General features: G+C 31.9%; 1 protein-coding gene across 2 annotated transcripts in view; it reads right to left on the reverse strand.

Annotated features, from left to right (window-relative positions):
• Nucleotides 1–24,774, reverse strand: part of SPAG16 (sperm associated antigen 16) — a 1,004,778-nt gene that overhangs the window by 261,618 nt on the left and 718,386 nt on the right. For both annotated transcript variants that reach the window (XM_047872137.1, XM_047872136.1), the window contains exon 15: nucleotides 3,754–3,880. In XM_047872137.1, coding sequence (XP_047728093.1) covers nucleotides 3,754–3,880 — 127 coding nt within the window. The remainder of the gene's footprint in view (nucleotides 1–3,753; nucleotides 3,881–24,774) is intronic.

Genomic DNA, 24,774 nt, shown 5'->3' on the forward strand with positions numbered 1-24,774 from the left:
AGCATTATATTACCAGGATGCTCTCAGTTTAATGAGAAAGGAACACTTATCCCTTTACAAATACTAATACGCATATAATACGCAGGTATATGTACACAGATAATCTGTGCATATCACAAGCAATGTATTTGCAAGTAAAACATTAAGTAAATAATACTATACCACATACAACTCCTCTTTTAAATGTGTGAGAAGCTAGTTTTCTACAACAACAGAGAAGCTAAATTCTAGATGATGATTCATGCATCTTTAAATCTTTTTATTTTAATTATATATATATTTTATATAACTTCACTTCTTAAACATTTAGTTATTTTTAATATTACATGACAAGGAGGTTTTGACCCTTGTTTCTTTTAAAATTTATTTATTAGTGTTTATACTTTGACTAGAAATCACCTATAGTAGCACACAGCCTTGAGCATCTTACTTGCACACTGATATATTCACACATTTTTCTCACCGCTAATATGAATGGGATGACTTATAAGATCCCTTCCAGCTAAGATGAAACATGGTAGGTGACTGTACTAGGATTTCCTCATTATAGACTATACATTATCCCTTTGAAACACATTAGAACACTGTAAGATAATTATTTCTTCCATTATTTCTATGAGGACACTACATTCAAGGAATTTAAATTTACTTAATGCCTAAAAAGTGGTGAAGAACTAAGGATCTGAATTACAGTCCATGCTCTTTTCCTACATGATTGGTTTTCAAAATTTTTATCAATGATATATTTTTGAAATGATACACTATGAGGAATCTCAGTTTCAAAACAGATCAAGAACTATTTAATTATATATATTTATACATACTTTTACAAATTCAAAATGAAAATATTTACTTATGAGGTTAATAAATAATGAGGCAATTTTGATATGCCTAAAAATTTGAAATCAAACATTATGGACAACAGTTTCAGCCTTTCAATGACCTCTAATCCCATTTATTTCTATACTATGTTGGATTTGCAGTGACAAGAAATTCCTTATTTATAAAGATAAGTCATTGTACTTGGGAACATCTTTTTAAACAGCACACCTCATAATCTCAAGATGCTCTTCAATTAAACTGATCCAGAGACAAGAAATATGATTTGAAATTTTTGTTTATATGATGATTATTTAGAATATCTAACAACTAAATATCTTAGAATGTTATCAATATTTCTACATTTATTATGACATTGCATATATGTTTTCAATATCTTTTCCTTAAGTCCAGGGACATAGCTTAGATAGAGGCAAGAGCCTGTCTCACACTAGTCGAGTCCTAAACATATATAACTGCATGATTTAATTCTGTCACATAATTTTGACCTAAAAACTTGATTTGGCACAACTTAACCAATGTGAGCCCTATGTTTATTGTTTTCAATAGTGTCAATATCCCCTTTTTATCTTTTTGTGGAAAATAATTGTTATCAAAAATGCTTTTATTTGCTAACTGCTAGGCATAATAAGTCAAATTAATGTATATTGTGAGCTTATTAAGTTGCATTTGATTTTATCCTCATAGTCCAAATATTTTCACGATATAAGTTTATTATACTTTTAATTTAAATAATCTTTTCCTGAATAGATCCATATTAGAAGATATCCATGTGTCCTTGTCCTTATTTTGATTTGTTTTGCTCTTGACTTTACTCTGCTTTCCTCTCTTGATATGAACATAATTTCTGTTTTCTTTGTGATTTTCACCTCTCTGTTCAGAGCCTCATTAGACTGAGAGCTTTGTTTGTTCTCCCCAGTTCTTTCATTTTTTGATACATTTTAACCTTTTTAAATGAAGAATCACTGAAGACTTCTCTTCTACAGAAGCACAAATATCCCATTATTCAATGAGAAAAAGGCTTATGATGCTAATTTCTCAAACGCATAGAACTAAAATTAATTATAGTATGTTCCTTGAAGAAATGGTCAACGGGATGGGAAGGTCAGGTTGAAAATATATTCCTTCAAACTGATGAAGTGTTTTCATTAACAGGGTCCCTACTTTACACTTTTTTGTCTTTTATGTTTCTCATTGTATTGCCCTTGATTCTTATGCTTTTTTAAATTTTAGTTTATAATCAACAGTATAGCAATCATGGAGAGAAAAACTAGGTTTGTTGTAGCAAGCACTTTAAGATGATATTGACTTGTAAGAAAGTAAGACAGGTACTGACGTTTATTTAAATCAGTTCTGCATGACTATGCATAGAAAAGAGATTTGAGTTGATGACAAGGACAGTAGAAAACAAGTAGAAACATATTTAACATTGACAATAAAATCCATATCTCTTATTAGTTGTGTAGCATTTCAAAATACCCTTTACCTTCTATTATTAGCAAATATAGCTAAAAGATTTGAGATTTCAGAATTCAAAATTCAAGGACATGAATCCTTAGATTCTTGCTTGAAACAATAAAAAGTTGTTTAAGGATATAAAAATGTTTATTAAAACTAAGTTAAAGTTCCTTTAGACCTATGATGTCAATGCAGACTCTGTATAGTGAAAAATACAATTTGAAATCTTAGTAGGCCTTCACATTATAAAATAAAATTCTCATAGTTGGGATGTTTTACTCTAAACAATGTTTTCTTTTTTAAATTAAATGGCTTAATGTCAAGAACATTACTAAAAACATTTTTAAAAAACATTGTTAATATGGTTCATATGCCAATCTGTAATGGGAACACAATCTAAAGTTTGTTAAGAAGACAAACTTACTGAATTCTAAGATTTAGATATGTAATAGCAATATCATAAAACCAGTCCTATGAAACACACAATTCTCTTATGGCTCTAGAGTTGCTTCTAGTATCTACATACTTTCTGGACTACATAATTAGTATGCACTATTTTAAAATAAAACATTATTATTTCCCATACATATTCTATCTTTATTTCTTCTCTAAAATTACCATCTCTATAACTGTGATCTACTACAAATAAATATCAAAGATTTTAAAAACTCACAAAATTTTAAAAAGCTTAAAACATGTATCATACTAGCAGAGGAATGTTATGTTATCTAATAATAGATACACATTATTTAGTATAATCTATCATTAAAGATACAAATGAAACTATAATTTTAATCTTTTAAATAGATAACTGGAAATATTGTGTGATTTTTAACATCAGTTGATACACTATTCATCAGCAGCAAGTGTAAAATATTTTATCTGAATGACAGTGTTTATATTACTGCAGAAAAAATGCTGAACACAATCAAATAATAATATTACAATTATTATCATTTATAATATGTATTGTCACCCATAAATGCAACAATAAAACACATGTACATTTCAAGTTAATTATAACATTAAGAGAATATAGGGTAATTTATTAATTATAAGACAGAAATATTCCATAAAACATGTTTTAAATTCAGTTTTGCTAAACTTTTGTTCTTCTCTATGCTTAGCCATTTTACCTTCAAAAAACCCAGTTACTTACCTTGGATGGTGATTCTAAAGGATCTGGACTCCAAATTTTTCATGACACTGTTAGGAACTTCTGTTATCTATATTAGTACATACTTATCTCCTCTATTATTTCTTCCTTTATATTTATGATAAATACTTTTATGATGTTATATGATAATACACATAAAATATATTCTCATACAATATTAAGAACAAAAATTTACATAAGAGGAAACTAATAAAAGTCAAGTGGAAACAGAAAATAGTTTCAGAACCAATGCTAAAGTTGTTAGCTTGGTCACAAATGGTAAACAAAAAAGATCCTACCTGATGAATCAAAGTTCACTTCATTGCCAGGACTTGGACCTACATCAATGGATACAATTGGTAAGAGCTTCCGAAAGTCCCATAGTTTTATTACTCCACAGGCATCACAGGACGCTATCATATGACCCTTTAAAGTAAAAAAAAAAAAAGAGAGAGAGAGAAATGTACATACATACATATATATATATATTACACACACACACACACACACGTGCGCGCACAAACACACACACACACACACACACACATATATAGTAACAATCAAAAAAGGAAGATTTGTCTTATTTTGCTAAGTTTATATATTTTTATAGAGAGGGGAGAGAGAATCCGAAGCTGCCTCCACAGAGCCTGATGCAGGGCTTGAATTCATAAACAGTGAGATCATGACATGAGCCAAAATCAAGAGTAGGGCACTTAACCAACTGAGCCACCCAGTAGCCCCAACATTTGTGTTATAATTTTATTAAATCCACAAGGATACACACCTCTAAACTAAAAAGTGTTCATTATATTTTTGTATTAAATATAATAAAATTTTAATAAAAAATTTAAATATATAAAACCTACAGTAAATTTTGGAATATGATTTTTCAGGAAATCATTTTGATTATTTAATTATATTAATTAAATAAATGTCATGTGTATGGTATATGCTATCTACACATAAAAACTATATATATGAGAATATTGCACTAAAAGTGCACCTCAGTCTATATGCTTGCAATTAGTTAGCATTGATGATTTATACTTCAGATAGGGTAAAAATAAAAACAGAGATAAAAAACTAATAGAAACAAGGAAAGAAGGGTTTTTATCATGGTGCGTAGAAGCATTGAGACCAGGTGAAATTGATGGCAAGGAAGCAGTACATATTGTGATCTCTGAGACAAAATTATTAGAAACACTTGGGGCTATTTTGGTAATGTAAATGGGATAAGGAAGAAAATAACTGGATAAAGGGGATGAAAAACAAAAGGCAGGGTGAATGGATCCAAGTGTAATGGAAATAGGAGTGGATATTTTCCCAGCATAGAAGTACCAGCTAGGATACATCAGTTTGAAGTTCAAGGTCTGTCTACACCCTTTCTCAAGAGATGTTTATTGAGCATACACTTCATGTCAGATAGTGGGATATAGTGATGAGTAACAGGGGTCTTTGCTGTCCAGCAGTTCGTAACCTTTACTCATTCTCATCATAGCATCATTTAATTTTGGTATCCAGTGACCAATTGAAAAGAACCCAGATTATGGGCCATATCAGGCTCATACATAATGTTTATAAGTGATTATACTTTATACTATTTTGAATTTGATATATACTTTCCCTTTCAGCTCCAGATTCTCTTTTTTTTTTTTTTTAAGAGAGAGCGAGAATCTTAAACAGACTCCATGCTCAGTGTGGAGCCCCACCCAGGGCTTGATCCCACAACCTTGCATCATGATCTGAAGCTGAAATCAGGAACCAGATGGTCAACCTACTGAGCTACCCAGGCACCCCTCTAGCTTAGTTATTTTTTATTTAATTATTTATTTATTTATTTATTTATTTATTTATTTATTTAATATATGAAATTTATTGTCAAATTGGTTTCCATACAACACACAGTGCTCATCCCAAAAGGTGCCCTCCTCAATACCCATCATCCACCCTCCCCTCCCTCCCACCCCCCATCAACCCTCAGTTTGTTCTGTTTTTAACAGTCTCTTATGCTTTGGCTCTCTCCCACTCTAACCTCTTTTTTTTTTTTCTTCCCCTCCCCCATGGGTTTCTGTTAAGTTTCTCAGGATCCACATAAGAGTGAAAACATATGGTATCTGTCTTTCTCTGTATGGCTTATTTCACTTAGCAGAACACTCTCCTATTCCATCCACGTTGCTACAAAAGGCCATATTTCATTTTTTCTCGTTGCCACATAGTATTCCATTGTGTATATAAACCACAATTTCTTTATCCATTCATCAGTTTATGGACATTTAGGCTCTTTCCATAATTTGGCTATTGTTGAGAGTGCTACTATAAACATTGGGGTACAAGTGGCCCTATGCATCAGTACTCCTGTATCCCTTGGATAAATTCCTAGCAGTGCTATTGCTGGGTCGTAGGGTAGGTCTATTTTTAATTTCCTGAGGAACCTCCACACTGTTTTCCAGAGCGGCTGCACCAATTTGCATTCCCACCAACAGTGCAAGAGGGTTCCCGTTTCTCCACATCCTCTCCAGCATCTATAGTCTCCTGATTTGTTCATTTTGGCCACTCTGACTGGCGTAAATTGATATCTGAGTGTGGTTTTGATTTGTATTTCCCTGATAAGGAGAGACGTTGAACATCTTTTCATGTGCCTGTTGGCCATCTGGATGTCTTCTTTAGAGAAGTGTCTATTCATGTTTTCTGCCCATTTCTTCACTGGGTTATTTGTAGCTTAGTTATTTTTAATGTCAAGTCAAAAATCATTTTCTCACCTTTTTCCTTAATATTCTAAAATGTTAAAGATAATAACTTGAGTATTGTACAATTCTCCTTACCATTTTGAACTAGTTCACACCATTGTTTTTCTCATTTATTCTTGATTTTTATCCTTTCTGGGGAAAAAAAATGTACATCTTGTATGACAGTCCAAGTGGAATCTTTGTTTTTCCCTAAACATACCAGCAATGTAACAAATGCCATCAGTTTTAAAATTCTATGACTGTTGTCACTAGCAAAGCAATACAACTTTGTCCCCAGTCTAATAAATGGGATATTTAATCTTTTTTATGACTTAAAAGGAACATGGAGAACTTGGAATGTTTTCAAATATGTAAACATATTTTGTAGGAATTGTGAACAATCAGTGAATTTAATTTTCAGAAAAGATTAGTTCTCAGAATTAGCAGGGAATATTAATGCTAGAAATTAGAAAGAACCCTTTCCAGATATAAGGGTTTTCAAATATCATTCAGAGGTGACAGAATGAAATCTTTTTTTCAACTGTGAGAACAGAATAGATAAATTTTAATCATAATTTAATTTGGAGGCACTTCTTACTAAAGGCAGGATAGAGAGTTGTGCTTTTCTTGTCTAGATTGTATGAACTAAAGAAAATCTTTTTTTTTTTTTAATTTTTTTTTCAACGTTTTATTTATTTTTGGGACAGAGAGAGACAGAGCATGAACGGGGGAGGGGCAGAGAGAGAGGGAGACATAGAATCGGAAACAGGCTCCAGGCTCTGAGCCATCAGCCCAGAGCCTGACGCGGGGCTCGAACTCCCGGACCGCGAGATCGTGACCTGGCTGAAGTCGGACGCTTAACCGACTGCGCCACCCAGGCGCCCCGAACTAAAGAAAATCTTAAAGTGTGGTTTGTATCACTAAATATAAAAATGTGAGGAAATACACTAAAAATAAAAAGGTATCATCATTTTGGGGTATGAAAATGAGAGTTTCAATAGTGTCAGTATTTTTACATTTAACTCTTACTGTTGCCAAATGATTGGTCCTTAACAGTTTGAGAATATTAAAATAATGAGTCAATACTTGTTAAACATTTAATGAATCAAGTACTATACTAAAAGATTTATTAATAAATAGTACATATTTAAACCATTTTGAGTAATATCATTTAGGCAAATCTCTACATTTCCCAAGGCACTTAGAAGTCAGGATAAAGTATACACTACAGTAAAAAGAAACTGTAATGACTTATTAAGTGACAGAAATAAATTTGTGTTCAGATTTCATAACTAAGGGATTATGAGAGATTCTTGGTCGCAAAAGAAAAATTTAGCTATAATTCCATTAGCCAGTGAGGCAGATGCAGTGCTTGCCATAATGCCAGGAGCATAGCAGAATTCAAAAAATATTTAATTTTTGGAGCTTACCTAGAAGTTTTATTTTAGTCCAAGTCCTTCACTAGCAGTCTCAAGACAAATATTAGTTCTGGGGTACGTGGATGGCTTAGTTGGTTAAACATCCGACTCCTGATTTTAGCTCCCGCCACGATCTCACATTTTGTGACTTTGAGCCTCGCACAGGGTTCCACTCTGATGGTGCACAACCTGCTTGGGATTCTCTCTCTCCCCCTCTTCCACACCCTCTCTTTCTCACACATGTGATCTCTCTCTCAAGAATAAATAAATAAACATTAAAAAAAGATAAATATTAGTTCTAACCGAATGGATCTGAATCACTTAGATAATAGGAAGAGATAAAAGATGCAGAGAATCCAGAGCCAAAACTTGGGGATTATCTTTAAGACCTGATGTCCCTCCTCCTCCTATCTCAGAAGAATGAGGCCCATCCGCCAACCTCCTTCTATGATGTAGAAGAATATACTAAAATACTGCCAATCTAAACTGCATAGCGTGTTTTGAGGGAGAAGTGTGAGAAAGGGATTACTTGACAACCTGGGGGACAAAGCAGACATTTTATCCAGAATTTATGTCAGGTAAGAAGACAAAGGGAAGCTATACTTAGGCACTTAACCTAAACAAAGAAAGATCATTTACATAGAAAAAGTTTTTTGCAGAGAGGTGGAATTGTAGGGCAATCTTAAAGAAAGTAAAGACTCAAGGATTTTGTGAACCTTTCTAAAATAGAATTCTGATTGTCATCAGTACCGGTACTGATACTGGAGAGGTTACTCAAAAACACTTCAGATTCAGGGATAAGGCGGTTTTTGTGACACTGAATCCCCAGGACCTAGCATAATTCCTGCAACATGTTTGGCATGTGATCTTGAATAAATCACTGAATGAATGAATATAAAGGGAATAGAGAGCAATCAATGTTGACTGTATGTAATTTAAAAGGATTTTTCCCCCAAATACAGAAATGTTAAATGACCTGAAACTCAGAAAAAAAAAGTTTCTGTGATCACAGATTCAAATAGTTAAATAAAGCAAGTAGAATTTAGCAAAGTGCACAAAACATGTAGTTGAAGTAAAAGTGAAGAGTCACAACTCCTGATTGACCCTGTTAAAGCCTTTCTATCTCCACCTTAAAGATCTTATAGTGAGAAAAGCCGTATAGACATAAAGTTAATTATAAGTTAGAGTTCAGCAACATAAAATCAAACTAGCCTCATCTAGACTGCTGGAAACATCCTGGAGAACATTTAGCATATGTATTGAGGACCATGAATATTCACACTTTTGAAACTTTTCATACCTCTGAAATTTATTATAAAATTAAGAAAGAATAAGATGAAAATGAAAGTAGCACTATTTATAAATAATAATTAATATAAAATAATTAATTTAATTAATAATATACTTATAATTATATATTTAATAATATCTAATTATAATTAATAATAATTAAATAATTTAATATATAATATAAATATCTATATTTATATATTTAATTTATTTAATTTATTTATTATATAAATATATATAATTTTATATATATTTATATATATTTATATATATTTATATATATTTATATATTATATATTTATATATTATATTTATATATTATTTATATATAAATATAGATTTATATATATTGATATATTATATATTGATATATATTTTATATATTTATATATAAATTATATACATTATATAAATTATATATAAATATATTAATTTATTTTATTTAATATATAAATATTATATAAATATATATAATATAAATATATTTACTATATAATATATTAATAATATATATAATTATAATTAATAACAATTAAAGAATTTAATTATTAATTGCATGATTAAATAATTAATTAATATAAAATATGTTTATCAAATAAATATAAATTAATAAATAAGTAAAATGGAAACAAGTGAAACTTGTAATAATCTAATATGGAAGAAATGAACCTTGAGCTACTGTGGATCCAGAAAACTGCTAGAGGCAACTTTCATGCAAACGACACCAACAACAGCAAGAAGACAAGCAGACTGAAGTCCTGTGTCTCCACAGAGGTTCCAAGCATATTTATATATTGTAAAACAAAGAGAGGAAAGAAGAAAACGGGGATGCTAATGAAGTCATTTCTAATTTAAATGAATTATTAAAAATTATTTTCATAAACCAATAGTGTTCCTTAATATAAAGATATTTCATAGCTTCATATAACTTTCAAAAACAATTTTCTAAGCTTGGGCATTAACATCATTTGGGGTTAAGAGGCTATTTTTGAGGTAGGGTAAGAAATGTCACATAGTAATAAAATATTCTATATGAAAGCCTGATCTTTATGTTGTATGTCGGGAGGAGATATAGAAAATCTTAATGTATTATGGAAAACACAGTCCAATTTGTCCTCTAGATCTTTACTCTGGTGAATCAGTTAAGCAGTTTCTTGGTTCAACTCACTAGGTTTTATATATACTTTTATACCTTTATGTTTCTCATTTTCTTTTGGAAAATCAATTTACACAAAAACAATGACACGTAAGTAAGCAAAATATGTTTAGGTCCATAACATTACTTCTTTTCTGCAAAGGTTATTCAAGGTTGAATAACAGGATATATATATCTGTATCTATATCATCTATATCTATATCATCTATATCTATCTATATAACTATATATATATATATATATATATATAACTATATATATAAAGTTTCTTGTCTCAAAGAGTTATACAGTATAATAAAAAGTCAAATGAATGATTATATATCAACTGTGCACACATGAGCACTTTGTAAATTCTGTAAGTGAAGGTACTTTGCCTTAGGAGTACATTCCCGTGACCTCTAATAGCACATAGTAAATGTTCAATAAATAACTGTAGTATGAAAGAATAAACACCCTGGATGAAATATTATGAAGCCATAAAAATATTAATTACAGAAACAATGTAAAACATGAAAAACTTTATGCTCAACTGTGGTTATGTTAATTGAAAATATACAAGAAATATGCATAATTAAGTGAAGATATATATTTATGAAAAGCTACCCTGAGGGGGTGCCTTGGTGGCTCAGTCGGTGAGCATCTGACTTTGGTTTTGGCTCAGGTCATGGTATCACAATTGGTGGGTCCAAGCCCCACGTCGTGCTCTGTGCTGACAGCAGGGAGCCTGCTTGGGATTCTCTCTCTCTCTCTCTCTCTCTCTCTCTCTCTCTGTCTCTCTGTCTCTGCCCCTCTCCTGCTTCTCTCTCTTTCTCTCAAAATAAGTAAATTAGAATTAAAAAATTTTTTTAATAAATCAAAAAAAATCTGCCCTGTTTTTTTTTTTGAATCTTTATTATTTTAGGACAGTTTTAGGTTTGTAGTGAAACTGAGAGGAGGATACAGATGTTTTTCCATTTACACTCTCCCACTCACACACATAGCCTACCCCACTTACAACATCCACTTTCAAAGTGGTACATTTCTTACAACTGAAGAACCTACATTAACACATCATAATCACCCAAAGTTCATAATTTATATTATGGTTCACTCTCTGTGTTGTACATTCTATTGGTCTGGGCAAACACACAATAACATGTATCCATCACTGTGGTATCATACGAGATATTTTCATTGCCCTAAATACTCTCTGTGCTCATTCAACCCTCCCACACCACTATCTACTCAACCTCTGGCAATCACCGACCTTTATGCTATCTCCAAAACTTTACCTTTCCCAGAATGTCATTTGGTGGGAATCATACAGTATTTAGTCTTTTAAGATTGGCTTTTTTCACTTAGTAATATGCATTTAAGTTTGCTCCATGTCTTCTTATGACTTAATAGTTCATTTTTCATAGCTGACTAATATTCCACTATCTGGATGTACCACATTTATTTATCTATTCAACTACTGAAGGACATCTTGGCTGCTCCCAATTTTGGCAATTATGAATAAAGCTGCTATAAACATTTCTGTGTAGGATTTTTTGTAGACATAAGTTTTCATCTCCTTTGGGTAAATATCAAGGAACATCATTGCTGGATAGTATGGTAAGAGTATGTTTACTTTTGTAAGAAACTGTCAAAATATTTTCCAAAGTGGCTGCACCATTTGGCATTCCTAACAGCATAGAATTAGAGTTCCTGATGCTCCACATCCTCACCAGCATTTGGTTTGTTAAGTGTTCCAGATTTTGGCTACTCTAATTGGTACGTAGTGATCAATCATTTTAATTTGCATCTCCTTCATGAAAGATGATATGGAGCATCCCTACATATACTTATTTGCCATCTGTATATCTTCTTTTGTGAGGGATCTGTTAAGGTTTTTCACCCATTTTTTTAATCAGGTTGATTATTTTCTTATTGCTGAGTTTGAAGAATTCTTTATATACTTTGGAGTCTTCTATCAGATGTTCTTTGCCAATATTTTCTCCCCATATGTGGCTTATCATCTCATTTTATTGACACTTTCACAGATCAAAAGTTTTTAATCTTAATGAAATCTGGCTTATCAACTAATTCTTTCATGGATCATGCTTTTGGAGTTGTATCTAAAAAGGCACTGCCATACCCTAGATCATTAGGGTTTTTTCCTAAGTTATGATCATAGGGGCTTTATAGTTTATCATTTAGGTCTGTGATCCTTTGAGTTAATTTTTGTGAAAGGTGTAAAGTCTGTCTACGTTCGTTTTTTTTTTTCATTGTTTTCCAGTTGTTCTTGCATCATTTGTTGAAAATATTACCTTTGCCCCATTGTTTTGTCTTTGTTTCTTTGTCAAAGATTGGTTAACTGTATTTCTGGTGGTCTATTTCTGAGCTTCCTATTCTGTTCCATTGGTTTATTTGTCTAGTTTTTCACCAAGACTATACTGGCTTGATTACTGTAGCTTTATAGTAAGTCATAAAATCAGCTGTATCAGTCTTCAAACACTGACTGTAGTTCTCTGTTAATATTGTGTTGGCTCTTCTGGGACTTTTGTGTCTTCATATAAACTTTAGAATCCATTTGTTAGTGTACATAAAATAACTTGCTAGGATGGTGATTGGGATGACATTGGATTTATAGATCAAGTTGTGAAGAACTGGATCTCGACAATATTGAGTCTACCTATCTGTGAACGTGGAGCATTTCTCCATTAATTTAGTTATTCTTTGATTTCATTCATCAGAGTTTCATAGTTTTCCTTTTATAGAGCTTGTACATATTTTGTCAGGCATACCTAAGTATTTTTAGAGGTGGTAATATAGATAATATGTTTTAAATTTCAAATTCCGCATTTTCCTTTCAGGTGTATAGGAAAAACGTCAACTTTTGTGTACTAACCTTATGTCCTGAAACCTTGCTATAATCACTTATTAGTTCCGAAAGTTTTTTTTTTTTTTTAAATTTTTTTTTTTTTCAACGTTTATTTATTTTTGGGACAGAGAGACAGAGCATGAACGGGGGAGGGGCAGAGAGAGAGGGAGACACAGAATTGGAAACAGGCTCCAGGCTCTGAGCCATCAGCCCAGAGCCTGACGCGGGGCTCGAACTCACGGACCACGAGATCGTGACCTGGCTGAAGTCGGACGCTTAACCGACTGCGCCACCCAGGCGCCCCTCGAAAGTTTTTTTTTTTAAATAAATTCTTAAACAGTCATTTGTGGACAAGGACAATTTTATTTGTTCTTTCTCAAAATGTATAAACTTTATTTCTTTTTTCTTATCTTATTTCATTATCTAGAACTTCCACTACAATGTTGAAAAGGAATAGTAAGAGGGGACATCCTTGCTTGGTACCTGATCTTAGTGGGAAAGTTTTGAGTTTCTCACCGTTAAGAATGATGTTAGCTGTTTTTTTTTTTTAACATATATTCTCTATCAAGTTAAGTAATTTCCACAATACTCCCAGTTTATTGAGAGTTTTTTTTTTACCATAAACGAGTGTTATTCCTGCATCTACTGATATAATCATGTGATTTTTTTTCTTTAGTGTGTTGATGTGTTGAACTACATTACTTGATTTCTGAATGTTGAACCAACCTTGCATAACTGGAACATATCATACTTGGTTATGGTGTTTTTTTAATATACTGTTGTATTCAATTTTCTATTATTTTGTTGAGGATTTTAGTACCTATATTCATGAAAGTCATTAATATGTAGTTTTCTTGTAATATCTCTGTTTTGTTTTGGTAATCAGGTAATGTTGACTTCATATAATGAGTTAGGAAGTATTCCTTCAGTTTCTATTCTCTGAAAGAGATAGTAGAAAATTGATACAATTTCTTCTATGAGAAACAAATTCGTTTTTCTTTCTTCTCCTTCTGCTATTCCCATTACACATATGTTTCATCTTTATGTTTTAATTTTTTCTTTCAAGCTTTTATTTAAAATCTAATTAGTAAACATATAGTGCACTATGGGTTTCAGGAGTAGAATTTAGTGATTCATCATTTACATATAACACCCAGTGCTCATCACAGCAGTGCTCTTATTAATACCCATCACCCATTTGGCCCCTCCTCTGCCCACCTCCCCTCCATCAACACTGTTTGTTCTCTATAGTTAAGAGTCTCTTATGGTTTGCCTCCCTCTCTCTTTTGTTTTTCCACCACTTTCCTTATGTTCATCTGACTTGTTTCTTAAATTCCACATGTAAGTGAAATCATATGGTATTTGTCTTTCTCTGACTGACTTGCTTTGCTTAGCCTAATACACTCTAGCTCCATCCACATCATTACAAATGGCAATATTTCATCCTTTTTGGTGGCTGAGTAATAATCCATTGTGTGTGTGTGTGTGTGTGTGTGTGTGTGTGTGTGTGTATTTATATATATATAACATGTTTTTTATCCATTCATCCATTCAATGGGCATTTGGGCTCTTTCCATAATTTGTATTGTTGATAATGCTGCTATAAACATCAGGGTGCATGTACCCCTTCAAATCAGTTTTTCTGTATCATTTGGTAATTATCTAATATTGCAATTGGTGGATTATAGGGTATATCATAGGATTTAATAAAAAATAACACTAACTGAGTAATACCATGAACCATTCAGGGTCCCAAGCATTTGTATTTATATACAGATATATACAAATATCAAGTAATCTTTAAAAAGCAAAGCAAAACAAAATATCACTGTGGAAAAGGCTATTATCATCCTCATTTCATGGCTGAGGAAATTGAGCCAAAGGAAAGTTATTTAACTTTCCCATTGCTTATGTGGTTAAAAGAGGAAGAGTCAAGATGTGCACATGTTTGGCTCTAGAATCTGTGCTAACCACTAAGCTATATTATATCTCAAAGACAGAGTTAAAGTAAAAAAAAAAAATTGAAGTATATGGTTTCAAAGAATTATACAGATATTCTTATTACAAAGAATAAAAATAATTCTCAGTGTAGAAAAATTAAACAGAAACACAAAGTAGAGACAAGGAATGAAACCATAGGCCTCTGGGCTCTGGGTTTAGAAGCAGGTCCTAGTTTTTCAGCTTCCATAGGGTCACAGAAACTAAAAGTTTCTGTGGAAGTTAAAAGCCAACGTATTTGCTAAAATCATGAGTAATAAAATTTTTACTGATAGTATGAAGCTGACAAAAGTTGCTGGCTAATGCTATTTGAAACTATAATTATATGAAGCTATATAATTAGGGAATCTACAGTTTTTACAGTCTTACAACCTGGATCTGAACCAAGTAACAAACTCTAATGACTGGATCTGTGCTTTTCAATACCAAAAAGCAGGATTTCTGAATTTTAAATGTACAACTTACCCTAGGGCTGTTGGCCTGGGAGAGCTGGGACAAAGGAAATAGCCATAATACCAAAAGGTATGGAGGCGTAAACACAAATAGAAAGCAAGATAGATAGGGGTGCCTGGGTGGCTCAGTTGGTTAAGCATCTGACTTCGGCTCAGGTCATGATCTTGTGGTTCGTGAGTTCGAGCCCCGCGTCAGGCTCTGTGGTAATAGCTTAGAGCCTGGATCCTGCTTTGGAATCTGTGACTCCCCCTCTCTCTCTGTCCCCTCCCCAGCTCATGCTCTGTCTCTGTCTCTCAAAAAACAAATAAACGTTAAAAAACATTAAAAAAAAAAGAAAGAAAGACAAAGGAAGGGAAAAAGAGAGAAACATTCTCTTATCTTACTCAAAAGAAGCTACACAATTTTTTCCAAAACATATAAAGAAATTTAAAGCTAATAAAAATAGTCAATAATTGAAAGATAAAATAATCTGGGTGCATTAAAATCATAGAAAAATTGAAAAAAATTTTAAGTAAATATAGGGGTCTCAAAGATTTTAATAAGAGCTAATACTCTTTATCAAAGAAGAAATGAAGCAAAAGCAGTCTAACATGACTTAAAGACCAAGAGAATTGAAACATTAATCATTAAAGGAAAAAGGCTTAATAGATATGACATACTCTAGACTAGACAGAATTGAAAAGAAAGTTAGTGTCTTAGAAAAATGTACTGGGAAATTCAGCTAGATTGCAGATGTAAAGATAAAAACGATGAAGGCATGAAGATCATGAAGAGAAATGGCAAGTGTGGAGTCAGGTATTATATGTCTAACAAGTATTACAAGGGAATGTACAGACAAGGGGAAGAGTAGTATTTGAAGGTGTAATATTAGGACGGGGCGCCTGGGTGGCGCAGTCGGTTAAGCGTCCGACTTCAGCCAGGTCACGATCTCGCGGTCCGTGAGTTCGAGCCCCGCGTCGGGCTCTGGGCTAATGGCTCGGAGCCTGGAGCCTGTTTCCAATTCTGTGTCTCCCTCTCTCTCTGCCCCTCCCCCGTTCATGCTCTGTCTCTCTCTGTCCCAAAAATAAATAAACGTTGAAAAAAAAAATTAAAAAAAAATATTAGGATGAAACTTATCCAGAATAGATAAAAAAAGATATATATGAAGAATAACTGCACTTAAATATTGAGCAAAATGCATAAAAATAAAATCACACCTAGACACAATATAATGAAAAATGTGGACCATTATGGATGAAAACAAAATTATTCACAACAGAAAAATTACATATTATCTATCAAAGAAAGACAGCTAGACTGATAACAAAAAACTAGATATTTGAACCAGTGGAATCATGTTCATATTGTATGGGAAAATAAAACTTAACCTAAATTTGTTTACTTAGTTAAATATGACTCTGGACTAAATCATTTTCAGACATTCAGACTTAAAAAGTTTAAATATAAACATGGAAATAATTATTACTCATTGAATTTTATCACAAATATTAATAATTATATTTTTACCACAACTATTAAAATTATATCATCAGAAGATATAATGGTGAGCACATATATTGAAAAGTCAAAGTATTTTAATCAAGGTTAGTAACTGTTGATATAAAAGAGAAAATGCCCAAACCAAATCCTAAATCTAGCTGTAATCCAACCTTAACTTTATTCTTAATTTAAGAAATTAAAAAAAAGACATGTTTGAAAAAAGTAAAAAAAAATTAATGAAAACACAATAAGTTGTGATAGCAGTAATTACCAAAGTATAAATAATCACACATACACACACACACAAATGGGACTTTCCTAGAAAGTAAAAGACAACTAAAATTGTTAAAAAAAATTACAACTATGTGCAACTTATATGAGAAAAATTAAAACAAACAACAATATCAAAAACAAACAAAATATACAGAAAGTAAAAATAAAGGAATTAAATTATTAAATACTAATTAATAAGAAGCTGATAGAAGATTACCAATATAAAAAATAAAACACTTAAGTGAGATGAAAACAGCTACTAGTTCTTACTGCTAGAGAGTAAAAGGAACATTCTAACAACAAGATGTGACAATCCAAATTTTTATGTAACTAAAAATAAAGTAAGAACATATAAAACAAAAATTTATCTAACTATAAAAATAAGTTTTAATTTACACAAGTGAGGGAAGATTTCAATACATGCCTACCAGACACCGATACCAAAAAAAAGCAAGATTTAACCAAAAACCAAAAAACATCTAAAACAGAAAACAATATTTATCATATATATAACATGTGATATCATTAAGTGTATATGAAATGTTTACAAAAATTAGCAACATGATAAGCCACAAAAATAAGTCTCAAGAAATGTCAAGAAAAATGTCATAAACGTCCAATTTTCTTGCATTGATGCAATTAGAAACTAAAAATTACTCTAAAATTGAAAAAAAAGGTTGCAAGGTAAAAAAAAATTACAAGTAATTTACAAGTTTAGAATTAATTTAAATGAAGGAATTCATATTACATTTGTTGAATAAAGCCAAGGCCATCATTAATGGAAATTCATGATTTTACATGAATTTTTAAAATATTTAAAACAAATATATTAAATATACAATTGAAACTGAATGTTCTTTTCTACAGAAGAAATTTTAAAAGGCAGAAATATTTGAAATATGATGGAAATTTATAGAGAAACAAATTAAACAAAACTACTAAAATGGTAAACAGAGATCAGCAAAATCAAAAGCTAGTCTTTGTAAAGAATATGTGGACAAATTGAAATATTTGTCAAAAACAGACAAAAAGAAATAATGACAAAAAAAAAGAAGTCAAAATTAAGCCACATTATGAAATGAAAGGTGGACAATTAAAATATATAAAGATTAAAGAAATCACACTAAAATGCTATTAAGGACTTGATAATAATTGTGAATTCTTCAGTGAAATGGGGTTTCCAGAAACATATAAATTTAAAAAACAACCAAATATATAAATTTTAAAAATGCCATAAATTCCATAAAAAATAAGCAAAATTAAGAGAAAAAAAAACCACTAAACCAGTAGGAATATTGCTTTTTAGAAGACCAGTAGACAGGAGAAAAAAATAACGAACACCTGAAAACATCTTCACCAACGCTGGTTACTATAGTTAAGTTTTGCAAGTTAAAATATCAGCGGTTATAGACAGAGTACATCCAGTTAGCTTGACTCATCAGGCCAAGGTCACTCTAGTGGCAATGTGTTCGTGATTTTTGAAGAACTTCTTCTTATCCCTTCTTCGTATCCCTATTATGTAATGGCTCTCCTCATGGAAACCCATCTCCATTGATAGAGTAACTACTTAAGCGGAAGGCATCTGGCTCAAGGAGGAAGAATAAGAGTACCTCATATTTTTCAAATTAATTTTGAGAGAGATAAGCTCTTTCCTCTCTGATTAAAAGGTGTCAAAAATGGGCAATTTATATAAACATCTGTAATCTTGGTTCTAATGTCCAGGTCCAGCACAGTGAATAAACTGAGAGGATGAAGAGCATTCAGGAAGTCTTACCTCATCTGAGTGTTGGTTTCAGCTAAATCTAAATGTCAGATGTCACCTGACCAGTCTGAAGTTCAGTTTTATGAGTCAATGAATATCCTAATTTTGCTTACGTTTGTTTGAGTTTGGGTTTTTCACTTGAAACTGTTTTTTTCCCCCATCTAATTCGAATATATTTTTAAATGATGATACTTATAAGGGATCAGAAAATCAAATAGACTTGCATTCCTGGTTGGGTGTACAAATTAATAGTGAAAGTTAGCAGTTTTTATTGCCATGATATATACTTAATATTATTTACAATATTATTTCATTATATACAAGAATCCCATTCTATAGATGAGAAAAATAGGGTTTAAAAAGGTCAAGTAAATTTCCTAAAATTGTATAGGTCAAATGATTTGGAGTGAGGATTCAAGTATAGATTTGGTTGACTTTAGAGTCTGAGATTTTAGCCAATATATTACATTCTATTTCTTGAAACTAATATAGTATAGTACATCACAAATGTTTAAATACATTGAATATATTCCCCCATTAGGATACATTTAAATAAGTCAATAACTCAGATCAATTTTTGTCACAAAGATGTTCCTCACAATATCGTTTATAAGATAGGGCGATAAAAATGTAAGAAATCAATTTTCAATAAATACATCAATAGATACTCATGTGTATATATATAAAACTGTAACATATGATTAGATAACTAAACTATTATTTTAACTATTATAATGGCATTTCCAAAGGTGATTAATACAAGGGAAAACATACATAGATTGTTCAATGAAAGAAGGAGCAAAGAAAAGTTTTTACACTGTTTGTAACACATACAAAAAACACGTGTTGAAAATAAGATTGGTAAAAACTAAATCAGAACTGATTATCTTTAGGTGGTAAGATGAACCATTCTTATTTTATTTGCTCCTTTTCACATTTTCCAAATTCAGATTTCATGGGATTAGCATACATTAATTGTTATAATCAGAAAAATATTTTATAATGAATAAATAATGAAATCGAAACATCATACACAATACTTGTCAAGTGATCTAATTTTCATTTCCTAAAATCCTACTATGTAAAATGGGCAAGAAGGAGGGGTCATCAAGCAAATGGCAGAAACATTAAGCCCTAGAAACATCAGCTGCTTTCAATATGAGAAGGTAATGACCTGCAACTTGGTATTAAGGTATAACTATAATAAAATGTTTAGGCTCATTAGAAGGAAAATTAGTATTTCAAACATTTTTAGTGCTAATACATTAGTGTGTCTCTTAGGACAGGCCTGTGCAGCATTAAGCTTTAGCTCATTACACCATTTCCTCAGTACTCTAATGACACAAATAAGGCAAAAAAAAATTATGGAATTAGAAAGAAGAGTGAAGGTAAAATTTGGGAATGCTCAAAGAGGGAATGTAAAGCATTGGGAAAATGTAGATAAGATTGCTCTTGTCAGTATATGCTTCTTCCTTATGCTATCATCAATCTGTTAGGCATTAGTAACTTGTATCACCACCCAGGGATACGGGAGCTGGACATCTTAAAAGTCATTACTTAGTATCTAGAGTACACAGTGCTACACTACATAATCATCATAACTTCTTCAAATTGATTTATATTTATTTGATTTGATTTTTCCTTTCTATGGTTAGGTTATACTACCCTATTAAGATGAAAAAAACCCAAGATTTACAATGTTCTACAACTTGCCCAAAGTAATTTTGCTAGTAAAACATAGACTCAAGATTCAAATCCAGCCAATCTGATTCAAGTGTCCAAACTCTTAAGCTCTTTACAAGAAAAATATTTTGCATGACTTAACTGAGATGCTTTAGGGACTGGAAGCCCATAAAGTACCACTAATATGGCAAAAGAGTATATTCTACTTCTGAGGGAGAACACCCTGAAAAAGCTAGCAGTACTTTAATATAATATCAACAAATAAGTAGTAGCAAAGAACAAATTGAGCAAGTAGGTGTTTAAATTTATTAGGCAGAATAATGATTAGAAATACATGAAGGCAATTAATGTACATAAAGAAACAATTATCAAGCTGTACTCTGTCTCTGGCTTGTGGCCAGGAACAAGAGATACAATTGATATAAGCTCAAAAGTAGCTTATAGTTATTTGTTGGAGACAGAGAAGTAATCAAGCAATTACAATACAAAGTTGGTAAGTAGGTAAAGGGTTGTTTAGAGTACAAATTGAACACCTAACCCTAGCCTGTGGCATCAGAGAAGTTTTCTTATAGGAATGCAGCCCTAGGATAGGAGCAAAAAGTGAATGTAGCTTTCCAGAAATGATAGAATTTTAAATAGATTAAAATTATAAAGACATATTAGTGAAGAGAAGGTGGGAGGGCATCATTATTATTGAAAATGGCACAATGTCAGAGCACAAAAAGCAGAAATGAACATATTTCACTATGGGGGATATGATGAATTTATGATGAGGTTAAAATGTAAAAATTCTAAAGAGTTTTTGGAACTCATACTGAGAAATATGAATTTTGTATATGATGTAAAAAAGCTGTTATGTATTTTGAACATAAATTGAAAAAACTCAGGGAGTTATGCAGGTACTGTCAGGTACTAAGCTCTGTATCTGACACCCTGAAAAACAAGTGAACATTACTTTCCTGTGATTTCCTAGTGTGTGTCTTAAGTCTAAGCAAGAGTTTGAATCCATGAAAACTTGTCTGGACCAGTAGGAAACCTATCATTTCATTCATCAAAGAAGTATTGATTGAGCCTACAAGCTACTAGGTGATGATCTAACTGGTGGCTATACAGAAGTGAACAAAACAGAAGCCCTGACCTCATAGAACTTATATATTGCTGGGGATAATCATGTAATCAATCAATCAATAAAATATGAAGTATATTAAATGTTAATAAGATTTATGGAGAACAACAACAAAAAATTTAGACAAGGAATGTTTGGCAGAAAGAGTGTTGAAATGTAAATAGCCTGATCAGGGAGGGTCTCATAGGAATATGAACTTTGAGTTAACAACAGAAGGATTTGTGGGAACAAGCTATTTTATGGAAGAAGAATGATTCAGGAAAAGGGAAGAGAGATCAAAAGCCTCTAGGAAGAAGTACTGAAAGTAAATAGGCCAGGTAACTGGACCTCAAAGTCCTTGATTCTACATGAAATCAGGAAAAAACAAAAACAAAAACCAAAGAAAAACTGGTGCTGTGCATTGAATGGAATGAAGAGGGCTATATTTAGAGACCAACTGGAAGTGATAACAGTTGCCATTGAGTCTAGATGCTGTGGGCAAGGAGAAACATTCATGCTTTCAACTATTAACTAGATGTTTATGACTCCCAAATTTACATGTTCAATTGACACCTCTCTTTTGAATTTCCAACTACCCACAGAACCATCTCCATTTGGATGTTCCACAGGTACCACAAGTCTGCATGCTGAAAGCTAAAATCATCTTTTCCTCAAACTTGATCCTTCAGCTGTATTTTCCATTTCAGTAGAAGACTCCACCCTGCATGCAGTCACTAGAGTGTAAACAGTCTCACCAGAACCTGTGATCCTAATCTCCATCTCTTGCATCTCCAATCCTGTTTAGTTGAAGGAAGCTTCCACTCTACACTCAACACAAATCCCTTATATCAAGTCCTCCTCATGTCACACACCGACACACATAATAAACTCCCTGCCTTCAACCTGATATCTCTGTGGGCCATTTTCACAACAGTGGTCCTTAACCAGAGGTATTTTACCTTCCAGAGGATGTTTGGTAATGTCTAGAAACATCTTTGTCACCACTGGGGTACCTGCCATTGGTGTTCAGTTGGTGGAGGCCAGGGATGATGATAAACATCCTCAAATGCACAGAATAGCTCCACCCCCACCTCCAACATGAAATTACCTTGTCCATAATATCATTAATGCCATAGTTGACAAACTAAAGGGAGAACAGTTCTTTTTCAGTCCCTCTTTCACCTGACTCCTTTTTGTTTACCATTTCCCTCAAATTCCCTATATATTACTTTGCTTACTACTCTGTAATACATATGCCTTATGTTTTTCTACTTGTAATTTCAGTGGACTATTTCTTTCTCTGATAAATATTAAATATATTAAATCTTGGTTCAAACTCAATTTCTTCTACAAATTTCTAAGGAACACAAAGTTTTCTTTCTGTTTCTCTCCAAAAAAACCATGTCATAAATCTTACACAACAAATTGCAATTTCTGTATATGGATTAGTTTCCTTCTAGATCTATATTATCCAATACATGTGGCTACTGAATACTTGAAATGTAACTGCTGAAATTGAGAAGCTGAATTTTTATTTTTTCAATTTTAACTAGTTAAAATTAAAACTTGCTCATGTAGTTAGTCATTGAACGTTTTAGAAAAAGAATGTTTCCATCATTACACAAATTCTATTAGATAGTACTACTCTAAGCCATCTGTACTCAGTTTGGCACTTACATTATACATTTAGTACATATTTAAATAAATGAATTAAGGATTTATTATTTCCTTAGCTGTACAGTCATAACAAAGCTATTCCTAATGATTGGGATTGAACTCCCTCAAAAATTATACCAAAAAATCCCATTGATATTTAGCTAGCCATGTTTGGTATTTATAATTTTTGCCTTACATTGATTATCTAAATTTTATATTTTGATTCTTTAATTATATTCTACTTTCACAAGGAAAAAAGCCAAATACTTTACTTGTTTGAAACCCTCACAAAACCTAGTAAAATGCTTTTCATTTTGCAAATGCTAAGCAAATTGAAAGCATGGTTTTGGTAGAATTGAGAATAGATTGGCCCAATTTCCTGCCTGCCAAATATGGTATAAAATTGGTGGATTTCTGAAGGTAAAGGAGGGGGGAGGAGGGAAGAAGATTTAATAAATCACTGAGAGTCTTTTTACTCTAAAGATAATTTTTGAAACTAATGTTTTAGTCAAGGAGAAATGGAAATTCCTAACATGGCATATGAAATTAATGCATTCTGCCCCTGGCAATGAGCCTCTTCTAAATGCACTAAAGATAAATTTTCTGACACTTGTGTGAGTTTACTACATTTTCAGTGTGATTATTGGCATTATTTAAGATAGCCATGTATGAAATCTTTGTCTTGTAGTCCCTTGGTGTTTTCTTCTGATATGACTTCTCACTTTGAGGTAGACTTCCATGATATATTTACATAGTTACATACCGTAATGTCAAAGTAGGGCAATAGGATTATTGGAATATGGAGGAATAAAACAAAGAGATAAGAAGTAGGGCTAAAGCTTATTACTTGATATCTAAAGAGAGACCAGTGTTAAATTATTTCAGTTTGGCATTGCTATGAATAAGTGAAGATTTCAGTTTCACTGCTGGGTTTGTTAGTAAGCACTGAGTCACAAAGAATCTTTCAAATTCAGGAAGACCAGATGTTGAAAATACATTCTTGTTTTCCTTAAAAGCCTTTTGATATATTTAAATTCAATAGCCTTTCTCAATTTCTGAAGAAAATATTAGTGTTCACTGATACATTTCTGAAAGAGAATTGTCTATTTCAATGTTTCCTCCAGATTAAAAAAGTAAATGAAGGCTTGAGAAGTTAAAAGGATTTGTCTAGGTCTTCACATGAAATCTGTGGTCCAACCAGGGATATAATTCAGATTTACTCTTTTATAGGAGGAGAGGCTCACTATAAATTTTAAAAAGAATGTTATCATTATAATCACATATATTCTGGTTAAGTCTGTTGATGGTTAAACACAGATGATAAAATGACTTCTACTGACAGTCACAATGAAGTAACAGGGATCAGGTTTACTCTCCTACCTGAAACAACCAAAAAAATATATATATATATAATATATATAATATATAATATATTATATATTATATATTATATATTATATATTATATATTATATATTAG

Source organism: Prionailurus viverrinus, chromosome C1 (genome assembly GCF_022837055.1).
Source record: "Prionailurus viverrinus isolate Anna chromosome C1, UM_Priviv_1.0, whole genome shotgun sequence".
Lineage (NCBI taxonomy): Eukaryota > Metazoa > Chordata > Mammalia > Carnivora > Felidae > Prionailurus > Prionailurus viverrinus.